Below are 24,197 nucleotides of genomic sequence, written 5' to 3'. Positions count from 1 at the left end.
AAGTACACATCAATATAATTAAAAGTTATCATCTAATGAGTGGCTCGCATAACCTGATAATTCTAACCTGCTGATTAAATTCTCTTAAAATGATTAGAAATCTAATGTCCTAGAACACTGAACTAGTATAAACTAGGCAGAAAACAGTCTATAGACAGATTATTAGAAAACATTTATCTTCACTGCCCCCCCTTTTAAATACCAGCAACTAAATTCCATATGTACCCATTAGAGATGACATAATCCAGATACGGGATTATATTCTTAAATAAAAAGCATTTGGACCATGTCTAGATTAATGCTGTAACTTGAAAGAAGTTTCTGTCCAGCATTAGCCCTTTATACACTACAAAAAGTCCAAACAGGATATATTTCTTAACCTTCTTAAAATTCTAGGAAAATCAAGGGAATTAAAGGGAAGTTAAGGGAAGACCACTAGGCACTTCTAAAACAATACCTACATAAAAATGCCACCACATAATCCAAAAATAATTCCCACTTCTTTGTATTAGTACATATAAGTACTATAATCTTAGGAATACAGACTTTGCCTCAGTGAAAGAGAATTCAACAATCCACAACAGCAGTCAAGTTTTTTTAAAACTACTTCAAATACTTAATACTTCTTTGTCCATAATACAAAAACAAATTTTTCTGAAAGAAGAATTTTTAAATTGTGCAATCTGGAAAAGGTATAATCACTTTAAAGCACAACTCATATTTAAAAAAACTACTGTTTGTCAAAACAATACTCTTCAAGACAGCAACACATTTTCAAGGCACTGTGAGAAACTGAAAATCAGGGGGAAATCTGTATATATGTTTCTGCTATAAAATTATTCTTAAGGTTAAACTCTCAAAACCACAAAATGTCAATTTTTACTTCAGAATAAATTTTAATATTTTGGCATATATTCTATGAATTAAATCAATATATTCTGGTGTTCCTTTTCTTTCTATCAAAACCTCTGTCCACATCTTTATCCAAAATTATGTAGAAAAGGCTTCCCAAAATTATTAACACCTTCTCAAATATTCAAAATATTATTTTTACCTTGAATATCAATTATTAAAACCTATGTCTGATAATTCCATTAAATTGACATTTTTCTCTAAAAGGCAAAAAAAAATCTGTAGATCTCCTACTCTGTTATCTAGTAACAACAAGAATTAGAATATATCCCAGTCAATACTAGGAATATGTCTATATGTTATTCTTAAAGGATTCATTAATTATTTTCTATTTTAAAATTAAAAGGCATTCCACTATATGCTTAATATATGAAATATTAAATCATGAAACAAAAAAGAAATCTGTTAAGTGCCTGAAGCAGTTTATACATGCATAGAAAAGCAGTCATGTTAACATGCTGAAATTAAACTAACATTTTCTTATATCTAAGAATCCATGTCTAGTAAAATCTGTGATGCCAGGGAGAATTTGAAGACAGAACAAACTTCCCTGAAAACATCGCAACTACAAGTAAAGATTACAGATTAGTTAAAAACCTGTCAGTCACCCAAAACCAATCTGCTCTTCCTGTTGACATAAAACTTAATTTAAAAAAAAATTGGCTGAAGTAGTTTACAAGTGTTGCACTACCATTTCAGAGAAACTCCCAATTCTCATATATCAAGTTCTAAAAAGAAAAAAACCACAATAGTCATTTTTCACTTCAAAACTAGAAGAGCAAAATAAATTGACTCAGTCTATTACAGTTAATTTACAAGGTATAAATGTCTGAATACAGAACTAAATAGAAAAAGTGGTGACAATTTTTCTGAGTGGTTACTGGTAAATTACTAAAATAAAACAGAGGTCTTTATTGTTTATACAGTCGACCCTTGAACAACACAAGGGTTGGGGCTCCCACCCGCGCTGCACAGTTGAAGAAAATCCACATAAAATGTTACAGTCTCTGGTTCTGCATCCACAAATTCAATCAAGCTCAGATCGTATAGAACTACAGCACATATTTAGTGAAAAAAATCTGCATATAAGTGGACCTATGCAGTTCAAAATCCTGTTGTTCTTGTGTTAACTATACATGAAACTCCAAATATGCCACCTATCTTTCCTCTTGCAAAACACAGAATTAGATCTTTTCCAAAGTTGCAACTACATTAAATATTAAAATAATTAACCTTATTCATATTGAGAAGTTATTAGGTTATAAATTTGAAGGGAAAGACTACTAAATTTTTATTGTAAGTAAACCCAGTAGAAAGTACAATTTTAAAAAAACAGGTAATGTTAGCAAAGTTATATAGTCCTACTGAAAATTTTCTTCCTAATTTAGCTTTTTCTCACAATATTCCTACCAACCCAGAAAAGATAAAATACCAGTATCTCCCAGTCCTAGGCCACACATTAAAAATCTATCATGTTGCAAAACCTTTCAATGCTGTGCTATTTTCTCCCCTTTGACACACTCCATGGGCTCTTTAACATGCCATTTATTTTCAGTCCAGGGATTGAAAACAAAATTAAATTGGTAGTACATTAGCCAATACACTTAGTCACTAGTAATTTAAAAACCCATTCAATACACACCCTTAATAGAGTGACCATTTCATCTGTATCCTCTAGAGGTACCCTTTACATCAGAGCACCAAACAATTCCTCTGGATGATGTCTGCCAGGTTATTGGCTCAGGCACTGAGCTTTAAGTTAAAGCTCAAAATAAAAATTTATCTATGTAACAATGAAAACTACTATTTTTCTCATGCATGAAATCAAACTCCTTTCTAATCCGCTTTCCCTACAGTATCTTGCATAGTAGGTACAGAACATTAATTTGCTTGAAAATAATTCATTCTTCCTGCATACAAAGGCGATTTAATATAATTCATTAAAGACTAGCAACAAATTAGTTCATTAAATGACATACGAAAGAATGATAGAAAAGTGTTCATGCAATATATTCACTCATGACCTCCAGAGCGGAATTAATTACATCATTCCTCCTATTGGAATCAGAAGGGAGTCAACAGTGTTTGTAGAGAATAATGCTAAGAGACTCTCAGGGAATTAACTACTTACCCACCTTGGATTCACTAAGATTCCCTATTTTATATTTTATTTATATTTTTGCATGAAAAAAGCATAAAGATGAGGATCACCCCTACCATCGTATAAATATGGTTCTACGTTCCAACCACATGTAACAAAACTCAAGCTAGAATTTATCAAACTCTGTTCTGAATATCTAATTTTTTAAAAAGGAACTGTTTACTATTATCATTTTTTAAACATCATCAAAAGAAACTTACAATGGGCAAAAGCATATTCTTTCTTACACAATTCAAAAAGCAGATAAAGGTTGTTCTGTAATATTCCCATTTTCAGCAAAGTTAATTGGAAAACTGTAATGTCTTTGAGAACTCTAATGTACTGTCAACATTGTGACAAGTCACAAAGGGCTGCTGTGGCAGTTCTTGGGAATCAGGCATCTGCATGTAAGCACCTGATTGGGTGACAGGGGAAATTCTTTGGCCAACTAGTTGCATTTTAAGTTCCCTGGGTTCCAGTAGCTGCTTGTTCTCTTCACCAGTGTCAAGTAGAGTTAGCTTTTCCATCCACACCAGGAACTTCTCCTCTTTCTGCCTCTGCATCTTGGAAAAACAGCTCATGGCCTCTTCTAGGACACTGCCTATGCAGCACCTATCACACACAGCACCCCTGTCAAGTAATCCTGGAATTTCCCTGGGCGCTCCTTCAGATCCCCCAGCACAACTGAAGTCAGCTTTAAAGACATTGAGGCCATTTGATAAAACATGGTTAAATCAGAAAACTGTATTTTTATTAAGACAAGCTTATTCAGGAAAATGGCATAAGCATTACTAAGAACAGCCATATAGGTATAGCACTCATAAGGGGCACTTTAATTAATTAACCAAACAAAAGTTGGTAATTCTGAGAAACACAACATGATACTACCATTTTTCATAGCTTCACTGAATCTGTGGAGGATTGTGTATTCTGTTACTATACAACTAACTATTAATCTGTAACAGTGTTTTTCAACCTTTGCTGAACATAAAGACCTGGAATGGTTTAACAAATACCAAAACCTAGGTGGCTCCCAGACATTACAGGTTCTTTTTGTTTTAAGCTCTCCAGGTGATTCTAATGTACAGCCTTGATTGAAAACCACTGCATCCCTGAATATTCTCACACTATGACTTTAAAATTCTAAAAGTTGTTTTGACAGCTGACCCATAATAAATCAGTATACAATAATTGTCAGCTAATTGATTTTTATCAAATGCTCTTGTTTCAAGTTAAAATTTTTTTTTTCCTTATGGAAAAACCACATAGAGGGGACTTCCCTGGTGGTCCAGTGGTTAAGAATCTGCCTTCCAATGCAGGGACATGGGTTCGATCCCTGGTTGGGGAACTAAGATCCCACATGCCGCAGGGCAACTAAGCCTACGCGCTCTAGAGCCCACGTGCCACAAGTAGAGAGCCCACATGCTGCAACTACTGAGGTTGCGCACTCTAGAGCCTGAGTGCCATAAGGAAAACTCCCACATGCCACAACGAAGATCCCACGTGCCACAACTAAGACGTGACTTAGCCAAATTAAAAAAAAAAAACAAAAAACCCCACAGAGGATATGCATAATCCATGTATACCTCTGGGTCAGTTTTTTATAAACCCTGGTCTGTGCAAGATGCTAAAAGGTATGCCTCAAAAAAAAAAAGTTTTGTGGTTAAGTTTGGGATATGCTACAAATCATATCCTCCCCACTTTGGAGAGCACATTAACGGCTCCGAGTTGTCCTGCAGTAAAGAAATCTGCTTCCACATGATCCAGCACTTTCCAAACGTGTGAATAGTGTACAGCTATTAATAGCAAGTAGAACAGTGGTTTCATAGGATTCTAGTTTTAGGATATGCTCCTCTACATACAGTGTTTTATCCTTGAACTAGGCCAGATCAGCTTTGGTTTGGGTCCCATATACTTTGGGTTTCTAATAAAACTAATTATACTGAACTCTTCATTTCCTCAGGGAGCTATTAAAAATGTTACCTCCTCAGACCACTCTTGACTACAATATCTAAAATAGCTTTTCTGGGCTTCTCTGGTGGCGCAGTGGTTGAGAGTCCTCCTGCCAATGCAGGGGACGTGGGTTCGTGCCCCGGTCTGGGCTGATCCCACATGCTGCAGAGCGGCTGGGGCCCGTAAGCCACGGCCGCTGAGCCTGCGCGTCCGGAGCCTGTGCTCCGCAACGGGAGAGGCCACAGCAGTGAGAGGCCTATGTACAGAAAAAAAAAAAAAAAAAAAATAGCTTTTCTACCCCATCCTTAGTCCATCTTTATCTCATCTCTTATATCCTGCTTTATTATCATAGTGTATATCCCTACCTGATAGCATATGATGAATTCATTTATTATCTGTCTCCTCAGAAAAGATTTAAGTTTCATGAGGGCAAGGACTTTTCATTCACTACTGCATTCCCAATGCCGCATAGTAGGTGCCCAAATATTTGCTGAATGAATGACTGATGGAATCAATCAATCTTGGCCTTATACCATCTACCTATACCAAGAAGTCTTATAAAGAACTACCCTATGAAATGCTCTGTTGCATTTATCTCAGGGTATTTCTGAAAATATGGTTTACTTTATCTCATAGTGATTTTTTATGAACAGACAAAAGAAAAATTTCCCAGGTCTCAGTATCAAGAAAAGAAGTGTTTCTCCTAGAAAATGAGAACTGCTTATGTCATGCCACCTCTTTTCAATGCCTAAAAGGCTATGGGACAAATTTTTAGCTCAATTCTACCTAGCAAACAAAAACCTCATAATGTTTATTGTTATCAACTTTCCCTCTAACTTCATTTCATTCCTCCTCCCCTGATTACTGCATTCCATCCCCTTTCTTCACATTAAAAAAAAAAAAAGGGCTTCCTTGGTGGCACAGTGGTTACGAATCCGCCTGCCAATGCAGGGGACATGGGTTCAAGCCCTGGTCCGGGAAGATCCCACATGTCACGGAGCAACTAAGCCCATGCGCCGCAAGTACTGAGCCCGCACTCTAGAGCCCATGAGCCACAACTACTGAAGCCCACGTGCCTAGAGCCCATGCTCCGCAACAAGAGAAGCCACCGCAGTGAGAAGCTCGCGCACCGCAACAAAGAGTAGCCTCCCCGCTAGCCGCAACTAGAGAGCCTGCCCGCGGCAACGAAGACCCAACGCAGTCAAAAATAAATAATTTTTTTTTAAAAAACACCTTATTTATAAGTAAACTTTCTCAAGAAGGGCATACCTTTCCCCGAAGTGTAACATATTTAGCTTACGGAAAGTCTAAATGGAATTTAAAGAATACTAAACTTTCTTTAAACAGTTTATCCCCATTATAAGTGCTGGGTAAACTGAAGTGTACAGGACAGGAAATGATATGGCTACTTTGATGTTTCAGTTTCTGGCGCTGCTTATTTTTCAACAAACACTGGAAAATGAGTATTTAAAAGCTGAATTCAAAAAACTGGTGTGAGAATACTTATGCTAAGGACAGTGAGATAAGTTGCAGCCTCATAAAGATGACTACCAGCAATAAATACTGAAAACAAGACATTTTGAAGTCTTAAAAAGAGGACCCAACGATACGTGTCAAACAAAACCCACAGAATGCACAACACCAAGTGTGAACCCTAATGTAAACTGTGGACTCTGAGTGATAATATGTCAATCTACGTTCATCAATTATAAGAAATGTACCATTCTGTGGGGGTGTTGATAGTGCAAGAGGCTGTACGCATGTGAGGACAGGAATAAGTGGGAAATCTCTGTACCTTCTGCTTAATTTTGCTGTGAACCTACAACTGCTCTAAAAAATACATTAAAAAAAACAAACAACAACCAGGGACCATATTCTCACCTTAAACACACATATGTCCTTTTATTAACACTAAAATATATCCTACTTTGAGAAAGACATCAAAAGCAAAGCTTATGCTTTTGCATACACAAAGTTTTTAAAGGCACTCACTTTAGGAAATAAGCTAGGAAAAGCAGGCTGAAAATAATACCTTGGTGCTTTAACATTAGAGATTGCCAAAGGATACCCACCAGTAAGATTTCAAAGCTTCTAAATTTAAGGTAACATTATCTAGACACTGTAGCATAGAGAAAACCACATTTAAACAATGCATGCTTTTAAAATAATCACTTAAATGGAGTAAAATTTAAAGGTGCTTATGTTTATTAATCACTAATAACATATTTAAAAACTAGATGACACTGTTCAGAACTTAACAGAAGCAGACTACCAGTCTTACAATGATTTTTAGCTATGGGAGACTTAACATATCACTTTGCTTAACTGAGTAGTTCTCAGCCTGGCTGCCCACTGTCATCACCTGGGAGCTTAAAAATGCTGGTGCCTTTATGCTAAGTGAAATAAGTCCGAGAAAGACAAATACTGTATGATCTCACTTGCATGTGGAATCTTAAAAAAAACAAATTCAAAAAAACAGAGTAGTTTGGTGGAGAGTACGGGGTGCAGCAAGGATGAGTGAAGGTGATTAAATAGGACAAACTTCCAGTTATAAGATGAGTAAGTTCTGAGGATGTAATACAGCATGGTGGCTATAGTTAACAATACTGTATTGTATATTTGAGAGCTGCTAAGAGAGCAGATCTTAAAACTTCCCAACACACAAATTATAACTATGTGAAGTGAGAGGCGTGTTAACTAACCCTACTGTGCTAATCATTTCGCAGTATATACATTTATCAAATCAACACGTTGTATACCTTACTTAAACTTACACAATGTTATATATCAACTGTATCTCAAAAAAGCTGGGAGAAAAATGCTGATGCCTGGGTCAGATCCAGAGATTCTGATTTAATTGGTCTGCAGTGGGGTCTGGGCATCATAAGTTTTAAATGCTCCCAACCCCCAACAAGTGATTCTAACATATAGCCAGACTGAAAACTGCACAGATATTACCTGCTTTGTTTGCACTTACTAATCACTTTTCAGGCAGTCTTCAACTGATTACTCAGTCTCGGTGTCTTGTTATCAATGTATTTAGTGAGTCTCCTAAATAGCTACCAAAATACAATCAGATTACAGAGGCTTAAATTGGGGACATGGGGCTTTCAGTCACTTCATATTCAATATAGGAAAAAGGTCATGGAATTCCTAACATGGGTTTGGGGGTCTTATCTTCTACCATGAGTTGCTACTGCTTAAATTAATAATAATATTTTTCAAGTAATTCAATCCCCAGTAGGTTGAGAATCCTCACAAATCAATTTAAAAAAAAAAAGTGTAGCAAGAGGAAAATGTGCAAAGAACATGAATAGACTGTTTACCAAAAGAATACAAATGGCCAATATGATTTTTCAACTTCATTAGTAATCAAAGAAATGCAAATTAAAGATACAGTTCATCCATCAAACCAGCAACATTTTTATAAACACTCAATAGAAAGAATATAATGCAACAAATACTCAAGCTCCTGGATGGAATAAACTTAATAAAGTATTAAAAAGTAGTTTGGCAGTATGTGTCAAGAGCCTTCAAGTGTTCATACCCTTCCTCATAATAGCAAAAACTAAAAACAGCCCAAAGGGCCAGGAGTAGGGAAGTTATTTTATAGTTAGCTAAATTATTCAAAATCCATACGTGGTTTTAGGGAGACTTCTGTGTTTTGGTTAAAGGCTCAAAATGCAATGTTAGAGGGAAAGAAAGAAGTATACATAGTATGATAAATTTTGTTACATATTATGGAAGGCAATATACTTAAATGTTAACAAAAGCAGGATTTTAATCTTATACATCACATTTTTCTATTTTCAAAATTTCCTACAAAGGATTTACTAAAGAAATTTTTTTCATTTCCAAGTAAGAGTTAATTGATCAAGCGTAATAAGCCTCTACCTCAGAAAAACTGTAAGGTAAAATGATAGCTTATCATGAGGAATTTCACTGTATAATTGTGTGGGGTGAGTAGTGAGTGCTGAGATCCTAGCTTCAGTAGGACTGAGCTGCGCCTGGCCACATGGATTGAGGATTCAGATGATCTTAAACAGGTGTCCTCAACAGCCTCCCTGACATTCTCCAACAAAGACCGATTAGATTTTCTAAAATGCAAAACAGCCAAGACAACTGACCCTTACCTACCAAGGTGGATACTATTTTTGGAACCTCAGTCTGAGTGGGCACTTGCATGGTGGACTATTAAACCACACAAAAGCAGGTCATTATAGCCAAGACAAGATGAAGCTACCCTGAGGTTTATTCTATACTAAATATTTATGAAAAACAACGGTCACTGGAAAAACTCTTCCCTGCTGCCCACCTACAATGATGCATGTAAGCTGGTCTGTTCAGAGAATTTTTGAATTGAAGTCTGATGTCACAGACTTATTCACATTCACTAAAATCAAAACTCCCTGCAGGGAACTCCCTGGCAGTCCAATTGTTAAGGCTCTGAGTTTTCACTGCTGAGGGCCCAGGTTCAATCCCTGGTCGGGGAACCAAGATCCCACAAGCCGTGTGTCATGGCCAAAAAAAAAAAAAAAATCCCTGCAAGAGCAGACTTTACAGCTCTAGTCTCAAAGTGATTTTACAGAAAAACTGACCCCCGAAGAAATAATGCTCTAATAATAAAGTATAAAGATTAATAATACAAAAATATCACCTATAAATGAGACACTCAACAAAAGCCTTGAATACTCAAGACTACCACATAGTATTTTCACATTAATATGCACTACAAAATACTCTATTTTTGCTCATCTCTAAGTCCCCCAAATGAAAGAAGTGCCAGAATTATCTTGATATGATACCTCCAGATTCTTAAAAGAGCAATATAGTTTCAAAAACTTCAAGGAAAGAATGATCTAGTGTGGATACTAAGCTGCCTGTCAGTTAACTGTTAACTAAAGCAACAACAACAAAACCACTTCATAAACATCTACTGTCCAAATATCAAACTCAATTATTAATCATCACCATGCACTATATAAGTCTGCAGCATTAATTATTTCCACTCTTTAAAAGAAAATGCATTAATTGTTCAACTGTTTGGCATAAGTGAATATTTAGCATAATTCCTTCAATGTTTAAGCTGCTGCCAAAAAAAGTTTATAAATACAGCAATTCTGAATTACTAAATTAGTTGTACCTTGATGAAAGCATATAGCAAGAATCTCAGTTTTTAACTTTTCCTCTTGGTTTCCATTCTGTATAAACAGCTGGATTCAAATTTCAAATTCCAAGAGATTTGCTGTTAGGTACATCCAGTTTAAGTTCACCTGAAGGTCCATGGTGTTGCACTCATCTTATAAGTCAGTTCACAATTTATCCTATCTTCACAATCTATACAACTTTTCAACAACTGCCTTGCTATAAGGTAGAGTGTATACCCCCTGCCCCAAAGTTATAATCTGATTCAAGAAACTGACGTATACATAATTATGACATCAGCAATGAAAAATGTCAAAATTTTTCGGGGGTAACAATGTGGATAATTGAAATGAACTTCCTAATATTTAAACTTAGGATGTTCTACCTTTGCTTTGCATAATTCCAGGAAAGACCATTCACAGCTGCTTATGTGTACAGCGCCTTCTGTAACTCTGTGGTGCAGAGCCTAGGCAGTCATATACAGTGGCCCTACAGCTTACCTCCCATTTGATTCTCCATGATTACCTTAGAAAACTCTTCATGTTTTCAAAATCCACCAACTTATTAAGTGGTGTGCACAACAGAAACTAAATTACAGATTCAGATAATTTGGTGTTTTGGTTAGTGTACAATTCAGAATAGACAAGAAACAGAAGACTGATGTTTTAGAAGTTTTAGACACTGGTCAAGGTAGTCAATTAGCAAACAGGTTTGGAAAATATGAACAAAGCACACCTAACCTATTTAAGCCAAATAGGGAGAATGCCCACGAAGATATTTTTCATGCCACCTCTTCAATGGGGTCTATCTTCAAAGAGCACTTTGTTCACCCACCTTCTCCCTTTCCATAAAAAGACAAAGTATTGGGCAGTTACATAAAAATCTATTTAGTGAGTGGAATTAAGTAAGCACTGTATCAAGAGATCCATCATGATCCTGATTAATAGCTTAGAACAGGACATAAGAATGCATAAACAATTGTATAGGTGTTAATATAGCTTTCTTTAAAATATTAAATGTAAATCTGAAATACACCTAGAACCTGCCTTAGAACAACCCCAAAGTTTGCTTCTCTCATGCAGTCATCTGATGAGCTTCAATTAAATCCCCTCCCCCAGTAATTTTAACATAAGGAACTACCAAAGGAATTCAATAGATATTAAAACAGTAAGCATTTCCAACAATGGTTAAAAACTCATACTTAATATACTATATGGATGATGCTTTTATTTTAAGTTGAACACCTATAAAATCATTCTTATTACTGAGTTTCTGTAAGTTTGGTTAGCTATAGGTTTAATTAACCAATATGATTTATCTTGAAATATTCTTTGTATAGCAGCAATATGCTGACGTATAGAAACAGAAACATTTCAGAAAACTAGGAGGAAAAAAGTCACCCATAAAACTTTGAAAACCAAAACTTCCCCCTTTAACGTAGCAATAAATAATGCTGTCATGATCTATTAAATGCCATGTACTTTACAGAATGTTCCTAATCGAAAGAGTCTCTTCAATGAGAATTCACCCAAGAACCATTCAGACCTCACCTTTCTTCCACTATGAAATCTCAAGACTGCCTTCGTAGTACATACACAGTACCAGACGTAGTAATATGGAGAAAGCAGATGTGTCAAACATGTAATAAATTACAGACTCTTATACCAATAAGAGCTGGAACAGCAGATTTTTCTGTACTTTTTAAACTTGGGGCGTTAAGGGGGAAATTTTGCAAAAAACATTCCTTTCAATGCAAGTGACAACTAGCTAAACATGCACTGAATGGGGGGGACACATAAAACTACTGTTTTAGGAGGAATAGTTATCAGAAACCTTTAACGAAAGGTAGAACATGTTATTTCAGACACCATAAGCTCGAGTGCAGTGGCTATATAATAAAGCAAGGTGCCTATTCCTGAGGAAAACGTACTTAGTAATAATGCTGAAGTGAGTATTAAATCTAAGTAGTGCTAGAAAGGCAATGATGGGAATTCAGGTAATGTGTTACAGAGAAAGAGACTTGTGAGAAATTCCATTACTTAAAAATAATCCTGTCCCTATCATTAAGTATTTTTTTTGGCTGTTGTGCTAAAGTGCACTGGAAACCTCAGAACAGGTTTTTAAATTGGCCATGTCTTGTTAATACACTGCAGTCTTCAAATTTACACAGAGCTGCAGGTCTCCTGGATTTTTTCAAGTGTCACTCATCTAACTGAGCCTGAGAGCTGAGAAATGCCATCAGGTGCTCTACAGTCAGTTTAAAAAACATCCTCTACCTGGTATCTCTGCAGTGATTGTCTTGCTGCTCCCTGAAACTTCTTCATCATCATCTGATGAGCTCGTGCTTGAGTCACAAGTCAGGTCACTATCACTGGTACTACTGTCCTGCAACAAGTTATATTTCTTTCGTGCAGCAGCCTCCCGTTTCTGCCTCAGTAGCCTGATTCTCTCCTTGTGCTTTTGGCTCCGATGACCTTTAACCTTGGCGACTCGGCCATTCTGTTTATCACTGGATTGCCGGTTTTTCTTGGCAGCCATGGTGGATGTTTCACTTTCAGATCGGGACCGGCGAGACTTGCGCCCAACTGTGGCACCAGACACTCCGGAAGGGTCTCCTTCTACCGCTGTTTCTGCCTGGGAGGGTTCATTCTCCTCTGCAGAAGACAGTGTATCTGAATCGGCCAGGTGACCACTAGAGGAAGGGGAAAGCATGCAGTGGTTAGAGGAGTCACTCTCATAAACTCGACCAGTTGTCGGCTTGTCACTCTCCGTGGATGCCAACTGAGACTCAGAAGAGTCCCTTCTCAGTTCCATCAACAAGCAGGGCATTGAAGAAAGAACTGTAGAATCCACCACACCATCTTTCGGAACTTGAGATTCCAGTTCTACAGATCCATCTTCCTCCTTAGCTGTCTCTTGTTCAGATGTTTTTGGTGGGACTTCAGACTCAATGAGTTCTTCAACTTTTCCCACTGCCTCCTCCATCTTCATTTCAGACTTTCAAGTTAAATCATGGAGCAGAGTCTAGGAAACTATGTCAAAGATGCAACGGGAAAGCAACCTGTACAAAAACACACAAAAATCAATAAACGGAAATGGCAGATTATTTAATCAACACAACATTCCTACCTTTCTAAGTGGGCAGCAAAAGTTACCATCATATAGGCCTTTAAAATACATGTATCTATTATTTGCTTGAACAACAGTCAAATTCAGAGGACTTAATACGACCAAAATACTGGCATACACAGCTACTAAAAATGGCACAATATTAATCTTCTATTACTGAACTTGCAAGACCAGCAAGCAACCAAACAAGGATTTTCAACTTTAAAACTTTATTTAAACTGTTCAAGAAAAGGATCCTCAAAGCTTTGATATAGTTAGCAAGTATGTAAACTTTAAATGAAAAGGAATGCTCCAAAAAAACTGGTCTACAACAAGTGAACTGGAATGATTACTTTTACATTCAAATCCTCAAAGAAAGGAAGCAAGGGAGTGAGTTACAGTGGAGTGACATCAAATGTACACTTATGTTAAAGGGGAAAAAAAACCATCAATTACGTGCATTTGGCAAGTGGGCAACAAAAGTAATTACATGCATCAAAGCTGTCATTCCTCTCAACAGGAGTTGCTCTAGAGGGGCATTAAGATGAAAAACCTGAATCTGCTATTTCCTCAGTTCTTCCTAGTTCCCACAAACCTCTCATCATGCTGAATATGATGAGTCTAATGTTTAAACATATGTTTTGTTTCATAAACAATAGCCACTAAATACAGATTAACTACTTTGTGAACCCAAAAAACCTAAAACTCTCTATTCTATGAATGACTTAAGGGGGTTAAAAGAAAACCCCCACACACATTCTCCACCTCCTATGCTAACTTTAGAACCTAATATCCTTCCACCACTGTGTGTGCTACAACTCCACTTAATCACAGACAAACAGGACATAATCTTTAACCACAAGAGTTGTGACCTATACAGTACAAACTTCATTAACTAGTGGTTTTTTAAGAGGAGGCTAACAATGTGCAAAGCAAGTAAATACCTCACCCTGAACAACTGATGTTAAAGAAGGCAATGATCATGTGCCGTAAGTCACAGACAGACACAAACATTAAGCTAGATGGTATGTCAGTGAGGCACAATAAGACATCTCCGTCACTTCATTCCATCAAGTTACTTGATAGTTCACTATATGGTAGACAGCAACTAGAAGATATCTGAAAAATGGAGTTATTTATTGATCTAACATGACAAGCCTACTTTTTTGCTTACTATAAACATAAATGTTCTATATATCTGGGGTTTTTTTCAGGTCCTGTTCTCAGCTGCTGATAAAACAGGCATTCTGATGAATTTTCCTTAACACATTCATGAAAACCAGAACATTCATGGCCACTGGAAACATTTATAAGTTAAAAACAATCTCATGGAGCTTCCCTGGTGGCTCAGTGGTTAAGAATCCGCCTGCCAATGCAGGGGACACGGGTTCGATCCCTGGTCCGGGAAGATCCCACAGGCCGCGGAGCAACTAAGCCCATGAGCCACAACTACTGAGCCTGCTCTCTAGAGCCCGTGAGTCACAACTACTGAGCCTGAGCTCTAGAGCCCACAAGGCACAACTACTGAAGCCTGGGCCCCCCCAAAGTCCATGCACCACAACTACTGAGCCCACGCACCACAACTGCTGAAGCCCACACACTCCAGGGCCCGCTTGCCACAACTACTGAAGCCTGCATGACTAGAACCCATGCTCCGCAATGAAGAGTAGCCCCCACTAGCCGCAACTAGAGAAAGCCCGCCACAGCAACGAAGACCCAACACAGGGAAAAAGAGAAAAAAAGAATCATATGCAATAATTTTCAAAACCTGGCTGTCAATTCTGGACAATGAAAATGCACTGTTTTATTAGTCCTGTAATAATTAAGAAACTAACACAAAAGAATTTGAGGACAGGAAGAAAAGTTAAACCATGGTAAGGAAGCAGTACACTGCCTGCTCTGAGGAGATAAGGAAGTGGTAAGTATAAGAGTAAATTAGGCTACTGGGAAAATCTGGAGGGAGTTTGTATCATATCAGACCTCCTTCTTGGTCAGCAAAGCATAACACAAGGTGAAAAATAAGGCAGGTTTGGGAGTTTGTGAAAAATGGAAAAGGGTTTAACATACGTTACAGAAAATCTGACAAAGAATAAAACTGCTAAATACAATGACTTAAACAGGGTGAAAAAGAATTCACAATACTCAATTTCTAAACTATGTAGAAACCATTAACAGAAACTTGAGGTAAAATGTGATTGTTCTTCCCTGCTCAAAATCTCTGTCCACATCTCTAGTTTCATCTTGGGCCACTCACACCCCAGCTCTCTTTAGCTACAAAAACTGTCACAAAAACAATTTTTTCAGATCTCTGGCCTTTCACACTCATTTTGTGCCGGACCTCTTGCTGGCTACTCTTTGCAGGTTATCAGAATAAACACTGCTTCCTTGGGGGTAGCATGGGTACCTTACAGACTAATAAGATCCTTGTTATCTACATATTACACACCTATTTTCCTTCAGGACACTTTGCATAACTGTAGTTAAGTAATTGTGTCATTGTTTAATGTCCATCCCCCATACGTAAGGACATACAAAGGTTTAAAGGAAAATAACTGAAAATTATATAACCACTCCCCCCAGCTGATTTATCTGTATGATTAACAGGCAAAAGAGACCTTAACGCAAAAATTATCATCAAAACAAAAGGTGTCGTTCTAATCTTGCATGGCCCAAAGATAAACATGATGGGAATCTGTAGAAGTTTTCTTCTGACTACAAGTTTCTCAAGAAAGTAGAAAGCAAGGTCATCAGTTAAGAGTGAGGATGAGTAAGATGGTGGTGAGGCTGATCAGAGGACCAGGTGTGAAACAATAGTGAGAAAGTGAAGAAACTAGGCAAGTACAGTAAATGATTTCCAGACAATAATAAGGGCCCACTCTAAGGGCTATAGCCATGAATGTAAAGTGAAACTGGTATACATGGATGTGACTCCTCCTTTCAAGTTCAGCTGTATAAGTCCAAGTGCAGAGGAGGTAGACACTGGATTTAACCTGAACTGTAGTTTCACCAAGCAACTAGAACAAAGCAAGAAAAAGCAAGTGTGTACAAGAATATGATTTAAATGATCACATTAAGAAGGTATGGGGTAGTGAAAATGTGCTAGGACCAACAGAATGGACATCCCAGTGTAGTAAGGGTATACACTGAACTGGAAAGATAGAAGGTGGTAGTCCAAGAGCACTGTGAATGAAATTGAGATTACAGAAGGGTTGCAGTTACTGGTAACTAACAAGATCTAAAATAGCACTCAAAGTGCTGTCCTTGAATGACTGTCTGCAATGAGGGAAGTGTAGAAATTAAGAGTAACTGATTAGAAATTTACAGCAATTTGATATTGTCATGACAACCAAAGAGCATTTCGATTTCCTAGTATCTGATTTTGATTGTATTTTACCCAAAAAATCCACCAACGATGGATTGTAAATAAAAATATAATGGCCCTTTACAACAGACAGTTCAAGAAACATAGGTTAGAGTATGACTATGGAAATACGTGGCTGAGGTAGAGAAGAGAACAAAACCATTACGGGAACTGAGTGGGCAGTGTCAGAGGAAGCATCTATGCGTATATTGAAATGACCAAGAATTAAGACAAAAGTAATAATGGACAAAATGACACTAAGCAAGGAACAAAAATCATCACAATATAAAGGGGTCAGTGGCAGGACTTCCCTGGTGGCACAGTGGTTAAGACTCCACACTCCAAATGCAGGGGCCCCAGGTTCAATCCCTGGTCAGGGAACTAGACCCCACATGCATGCCGCAACTAAGAAGTCCACGTGCCCAGCTCACATGCCGCCAACTAATGATCCCGCATGCCACAACAAAGACCTGGCACAGCCAAAATAAATAAATAAAATATATTTTTTAAAAAACAAAAACAAAGCACAGCCACCCCTTGCAAGGTGAAGCAGTGCCCTCAGGGGAAAGCCAAACTGTTATTAGTATCAGAAGATAAAGGGAAAGTTCAGAGAGGAGGTTGAGAATATTGGTGACTTTGCTGATGATAAAACAAAGTGGAAGGAAGCTGAAGACGGAGGGGAAGAAACAGAACAGGGAATGTGCAGTGCTTTCTGGAGATTAGAGTGCAGGAAACGGGGTGACTAAGGAGTCTGGAGCTTCTTGTGATATTCATGAACCAAAATACTTATGTAAAGCACTCAGATATTTTCTTTTCCATTCTATATAGTTAAAAAATTTGGTGCTGGTCATGACTCAGTAAAATGATTTCACAACTAATAGTTGGCAACCTGAAGCTTGAAAAACACTGTCTAGAGAAACATATGTGTCATAAAAGCACTGTTTTGTGATAGACAAAACAAAAACCAAACATCTATTAACAACAGAACGGTAAAATCAATTGTGGTAAATTCCTACAATGAAGGAGCATATATAGCAGTGAAACAAATAAAAGACCACTACAGGGCTTCCCTGGTGGCGCAGTGGTTGAGAGTCCGCCTGCCGATGCAGGGGACACGGGTTCATGCCCCGGTCCGGGAAGATCCCACATGCCGCGGAGCGGCTAGGCCCGTGAGCCATGGCCGCTGAGCCTGCGCGTCCAGAGCCTGTGCTCCGCAACGGGAGAGGCCACAACAGTGAGAGGCCACAACAGTGAGTAGGCCCGCGTACCGCAAAAAAAAAAAAAAATGCAGAGATTGTCAAACTGGATAAAAAATATCTAATTTTATGCAGTTTGCAAAAGATGTATCTTAGATTCAAAGATATAATAGGTTGAAAGAAAATGGAAAAAGCTATACTATGCAAAGAGTAAACATAGGAAAACTAAAACACAACATCATCAGACAAAACTGACTTTAAGAAATGTTGCTAGAGACAAAGAGGGACATTTCATAACGATACAAAGGAAATGACACCAGGAAAATATAAAAATTATAAATGTATACATTACTTATAAATATATATGCACTTAACAAAGGTCCAAAATATATGAAGCAAAAACTGACAGAATAGAAAGAAGATAATTCAACACTAACAGCTGCAGATTTCAATTGCTCATTCTAAATGTATAAAACCAGACAGAAAATCAGCAAAAATATAGAAGTTTTGAACATTATTCACAAACTCAACCCATAAGACACATACTCCACTCCTTGGGTGGTTACTGGCATATACAGCTGGGTACAGGGTAACCCCCCAACTAAGATGTGGTCTATAGGAAGAGTAAAAAGAGAAGTAATCAACTTTGATTTGAATTAGATAATGCTCATAGGAATACCGGTCTCAAAGAAAAAAAAAAAAACAGAAATACAAACTTGGACATTATCAATATAAGCAGAGGTGATAGCTGAATATATCAGCTCATCCAGGGAGAAAACAGAGTGAACAGAGAAGAGACTTTAACAGTCTTTTTTAAAAATTGTGAACCAGGGGCTTCCCTGGTGGCGCAGTGGTTAAGAATCCTCCTGCCAAGGCAGGGTACACGGGTTCAAGCCCTGGTCCGGAAAAATCCCACACGCCGCAGAGCAACTAAGCCCATGCGCCACAGCTACTGAGCCTGCGCTCTAGAGCCTGTGAGCCACAGCTACTGAGCCCACGTGCCACAACTACCGAAGCCATTGCGCCTAGAGCCAGTGCTCCGCAACAAGAGAAGCCACTGCAATGAAGAGTAGCTCCCGCTCGCCGCAATTAAAGAAAGCCCGTGTGCAGCAAAGACCCAACGCAGCCAAAACTAAAATAAATAAATAAATTTATAATTAAAAAAAAAAACAACTGTGAACCAGCTGCTTTAGTCTATAAACTGGTAAGTAAGAAATTATCTTTGGAAGAAGAAAAACCACAAAGACATCCATAAAACACACCCAGAGAAGAAAGTCTTCCTTCTTGTAGTATATTCTTGGATGTTTAACAACTTCCAGTATGCTTAGAGGTGTGAGAAAGGGCCATGATAAGTGAGGTCTTATCTAAGATGAGACCACTATAGGGAACCCTCCTGAGGATTTTGACATAGCTATGTATAAAATCATTAAGCACCTAACATAAGAAAGTCTTGCCGTTCACACTTCTCATTTTAGGCCCTTGAACAACCATCGTTAACCATTCTTTAACACCACTGCATGAAATGACACAAAAATGAATGAATGAATAAACTGACACTGTATTGTCCTTCCTGATGCGGCAAATGCAAACAAGTCATTTGCTGTTACAAGTTTACTTACAGGCACTTTTTCCGTTGAAACCACAAATTGACACAAGCACAGCCCACTAAGTGAAACTGCTTCTAGACAAGATTTTGCTCGACAGTCTACAAAATGGGGAACTCCTGCATCTTTATTTCATATCACCACCCTAGAACTGTAAGAAACACAAGCAGGTAATGCCTCAAACATGAGCTAGATGAACCAGTTAACTTACACTGCTTCCTGACATGTACAAGCCATAGCATTAGATAATTCACGAATTCCCACTTTGCTCTCTTGCACAAAACAAACAGCTTTCTATTTAGACAAAAAAGCAACTTTAAAAAGGGTTGTTTAAAGTTTGTCAATGTTTTACTGACAAAATAAGAATTCTTTTCTGCCCGTTTGAGTAGAGGCTATAACATTTTCCCTGTCACAGAAATTTAAGTTTAAAACAAAAAGTCTTACAACTGATCCTGTCTATTCCCTTGCAATGCAGGATTGGTCCAAACAGGTGACCTTCTACGTTTTATCTAATCTAGCTTCAAGTACCAAGTGATAGGGCTTATACCAACCTCCCTTGAGAGATCACTATGTTCCAAATAGAATTTATAACATGTTTTTTCCCAAGATTTAGTCTACTGCAGCCATTCATTTTATTTAAAATTGATACTAAAAAGCTATCTATATCTGTGACCCAAAACCACCCAACATAAAAAGTCTACAAGAAACACAATAAAGATCAATCTTCATGTGAGTCTGCTCTTAATTTCAATGTTTAAATTTTTTAGTCACTTCTCTTCCCCCTAAAAAATCTATACCCACAAATTTTCAAAACTAGTACATAGGCATCAGACCACTAAAAAACAAATTTGGGTACTGGGTTCTCCGCTCTTTAATTCAAAGCAGTCACACTCTCCTCTAAGTTTTGGGGGTTTTTGTTTTGTTTTGTTTTGTTTTGTTTTTGCAGTACGTGGGCCTCTCACTGTTGTGGCCTCTCCCGTTGCGGAGCACAGGCTCCGGACGCGCAGGCTCAGCGGCCATGGCTCACGGGCCCAGCCGCTCTGCGGCATGTGGGATCTTCCCGGACCGCGGCACGAGCCCGTGTCCCCTGCACCGGCAGGCAGACTCCCACCCACTGCGCCACCAGGGAAGCCCTAAAACCATTTTTAAAAGACTAGGACAGACGTTATTTAATTCAGCTAATATGTATTAAGTACTTACTGTGTCAGGCAACATGCTAGCTTTGGGACTACAAAATGAAAAAGTCACGGTACTCACACTCAAGTGTAATCAAAAATAAAGATCTGTTGAAAACCTACTATTCAAATGTTTCAGGGCAATTAAAGACAGTAAGTAGTTCACACAAATGAACTGGCTGAGTACAAGTAGGACAGAATTAGGTAAGTACTACAGGAAAGTATAAAGAACTCTGGACATTCATAAGATCAGAACTAGAAAAAGTGTCTACAAAGAGGATAATAATTTAACTGGGTTGGAAAGATAAGAATGATTTCAATAAATATAAACAAGAGGGTTTCCCTGGTGGTGCAGTGGTTAAGAATCCGCCTGCCAATGCAGGGGACACGGGTTCGAGCCCTGGTCTGGGAAGATCCCGCATGCCATGGAGCAACTAAACCCGTACGCGACAACTACTGAGCCTGTGCTCTAGGGCCCACGAGCCACAACTACTGAAGCCCGCGCGCCTAGAGCCCATGCTCTGCAATGAGAGAAGCCACCGCAATGAGAAGCCTGCGCACTGCAACAGAGTAGCCCCCACTCACCGCAACTAGATAAAGCCCACGCACAGCAATGAAGACGAAACACAGCCAAAAATAAATAAATAAATTTATTAAAAATATAAAAAATAAAAACGAGAGTAACAGGGCTACTACAAAATCTTAACCTATATTCCATAATGAGAGACATGAGGGAAAAAAATCAAAGGAAACAAGAAAGGTCAAAGGTACTTGACTTAAAACCCAAGAAGGAACTTCAAAGTTTCATTTGAGTTACTTTAAAAGTTGATTACATTTAGATGACAGGTCTATTCTGGCAAAGACAATAATCCTACAGAAACAAAACAGCTGCCAGTTTTCATCAATGTCACTCTAAGCACTAACACAATGTGGTAACAGCCATGAGATATGGTAATCCAATGTCTTTCAAATATGAAAATAAAAGTTCATAAAAACACCAGTCTTAAGGTGAGAAAAGGGAAATGCTGTGTCCACTGGCAAACTGATGTTCTCTAACATTGGTTTTCCTTGTTTGTAAAACTTCAGTTCTTGGTAGGATGAAATAAATGACACTTAAAGCACCTAGTACATAACAAGCACAAAGTCAAATTTCAAGAAATAGTGTTTTTTAATATTTTTATTCTCTCTTCTTCCTCTTCACTTCAAGTCCATCACAGAACAAACAAGTCACTTCTCTACAACCAAAGTCATGAGGATTCATTCAGGCTTTCAACACATATTTATTGAGTACCTAGTGTTAGCTACTACGCCAGGCACTGGGAAATATATGGTACATTCCTAATGGAACTTAGAGTCTAAGGGAGAGACAATCAAATAATCACACAAGTGAATAATCACGCAAATATTAAATTTATTTCTGCGGTAAGTCCTGCAGAGAAAAGGTATGTTGGCACCATGAAAGGAGAAAAAGAAGAGGAATGTAACATAGTCTGGGAGATCTAGGACGGCTTCCTGAGGAATAAATAGGAACCCACTGTTTCAAATAGGGAAGGCAGACATAGATTTAAGCTGATTTGTACTTTAAAAAGACCATTCTGGGTTAAGAATCCGCCTGCCAATGCAGGGGACACGGGTTCAAATCCCTGGTCCAGGAAGATCCCACATGCCAAGGAGCAACTAAGCCTGTGCACCACAACTATGGAAGCCCACGTGCTGCAACTACTGAAGCCCGCGCACCTAGAGTCGGTGCTCCGCAACAAGACAAGTCACCACAATGAGAAGCCTGCACACCACAAAGAAGAGTAGCCCCCGCTCACCACAATTAGAGAAAGCCCACAAGCAGCAACAAAGACCCAATGCAGCCAAATAAATAAACAAACAAATAAATATAAAAAGACCACTCTGGCTGCACAGTGGAGAATGGATGGAAAAGGAAGGTAAGAGTAAATGTCAGCTGAACAATTCAAAGGCAAGGCTAAAAATTTCAGTAACTCTAGACTGACTGTAGTGGCAACAGAGAAATATGGGTGAATATGAAAGATCATAGAGCAAATACGGGAGGTGAAAAAGGCAGGTATCGGGACTTGCCTGGTGGCACAGTGGCTAAGAATCCGCCTGCTAATGCAGGGGACACGGGTTTGAGCCCTGGTCTGGGAAGATCCCACATGCCGTGGAGCAACTAAGCCCGTGCACCACAACTACTGAGCCTGTGCTCTAGAGCCTGCGAGCCACAGCTACTGAAGCCCACACACCTAGAGCATGCCGCAGAGCAACTAAGAACATGTGCCACAACTACCGAGCCTGCGCTCTAGAGCCTGCGAGCCACAGCTACTGAAGCCCACACGCCTAGAGCCTGTGCTCCGCAACAAGAGAAGCCACTGCAATGAGAAGCCCGCGCACCGCAGCAAAGAGTAGCCCTCACTTGCCACAACTAGAGAAAGCCTGCTCACAGCAATGAAGACCCAATACAATCAATAAATCAAGACAGGTATCAACAACAAGTTCTTGGTTTCTAGATTCTGCAACTAGACTGATGGAAGAACCAATCACTAAGGGAACATGAAAGACCTGTGTAGTGAATGGAGAGGCGAAAGGGACATCAAAGACTTTAGTATCAGGCATAGGGAGTTTAAAGTTCCTTTGATATGGAGGTTCTTTAAAAAACTAAAAAGAGAGTTACCATATGATCCAGTAATCCCACTCCTGGGCACATATCTGGAGAAAACTAATTCGAAAAGATACACGCACCCCAACGTTCACTGCAGCACTATTTACAATAGCCAAGACATGAAAGAAACCTAAATGTCCATCGACAGATGAATGGATAAAGAAAACATGGTACACACGCACGCGCGCGCACACACACACACACACGCAGACACACACACACACACACACAATGGAATATTACTCAGCCATAAAAAGAATGAAATAATGCCATTTGCAGCAACATGGATGGACCTAGAGATTATCATACAAAGTGAAGTAAACCAGACAAAGATAAATATCATACGGTATCACTTATATGTGAAATCTGAAAAAAAAACATACAAATAAACTTATTTACTAAACAGAAATAGAGCCACAGACACAGAAAACAAACTTATGGTTACCAACAGGGAAGGTGAGGGAAGGGATAAATTAGGAGGATGGGATTAACATATACACACTACTATATATAAAGTAGATAACCAACAAGAACCTGCTGTAGAGCACAGGGAACTATACTCAATATTTTGTAATAACATATAAGGGAAAAGAATCTGAAAAAGAATAGATATGTGTGTGTGTGTGTATACATATATATATATATATATATATATACACACACACACATATATATAACTGAATCACTGTGCTGTACACCTGAAACTAACAAGACATTGTAAATCAACTATACTTCAATTTTTTTTTAAAGTACCTTTGAGACATGTAAAGAAATGTTGAGGAAGCACTAAGATATTTAATATTTAGATCTAATGCTTGGGAGAGGTGCGGATGGATTCTCCTGCCAATAATACTAAAATATCCTTGGCATTCCTAAGAAAACATGAAATAAAATCATGAACTGGAAAATTTCAAATCTTTGAGAATCAGTACCAT

The 24,197-nt window shown here is 38.3% G+C and overlaps 1 protein-coding gene across 5 annotated transcripts in view; it reads right to left on the bottom strand.

The window, feature by feature from the left end:
- The window catches only part of ARK2N (arkadia (RNF111) N-terminal like PKA signaling regulator 2N), a 76,100-nt gene that overhangs the window by 36,095 nt on the left and 15,808 nt on the right, over window positions 1-24,197 (bottom strand). For all 5 annotated transcript variants that reach the window (XM_027118416.1, XM_027118417.1, XM_027118414.1 and 2 more), the window contains one exon: window positions 12,427-13,211. In XM_027118416.1, the coding sequence (XP_026974217.1) occupies window positions 12,427-13,141 (715 nt within the window). In that variant the 5' untranslated portion in view covers window positions 13,142-13,211. The remainder of the gene's footprint in view (window positions 1-12,426; window positions 13,212-24,197) is intronic.

This window comes from Aethalodelphis obliquidens, unplaced genomic scaffold, assembly GCF_003676395.1.
Source record: "Aethalodelphis obliquidens isolate GAN/ISIS:26980383/991018 unplaced genomic scaffold, ASM367639v1 scaffold19, whole genome shotgun sequence".
NCBI lineage: Eukaryota > Metazoa > Chordata > Mammalia > Artiodactyla > Delphinidae > Aethalodelphis > Aethalodelphis obliquidens.
The sequence above is the reverse complement of the archived record's forward strand: the minus strand, read 5'-3'. Positions and strand labels throughout refer to the sequence as shown.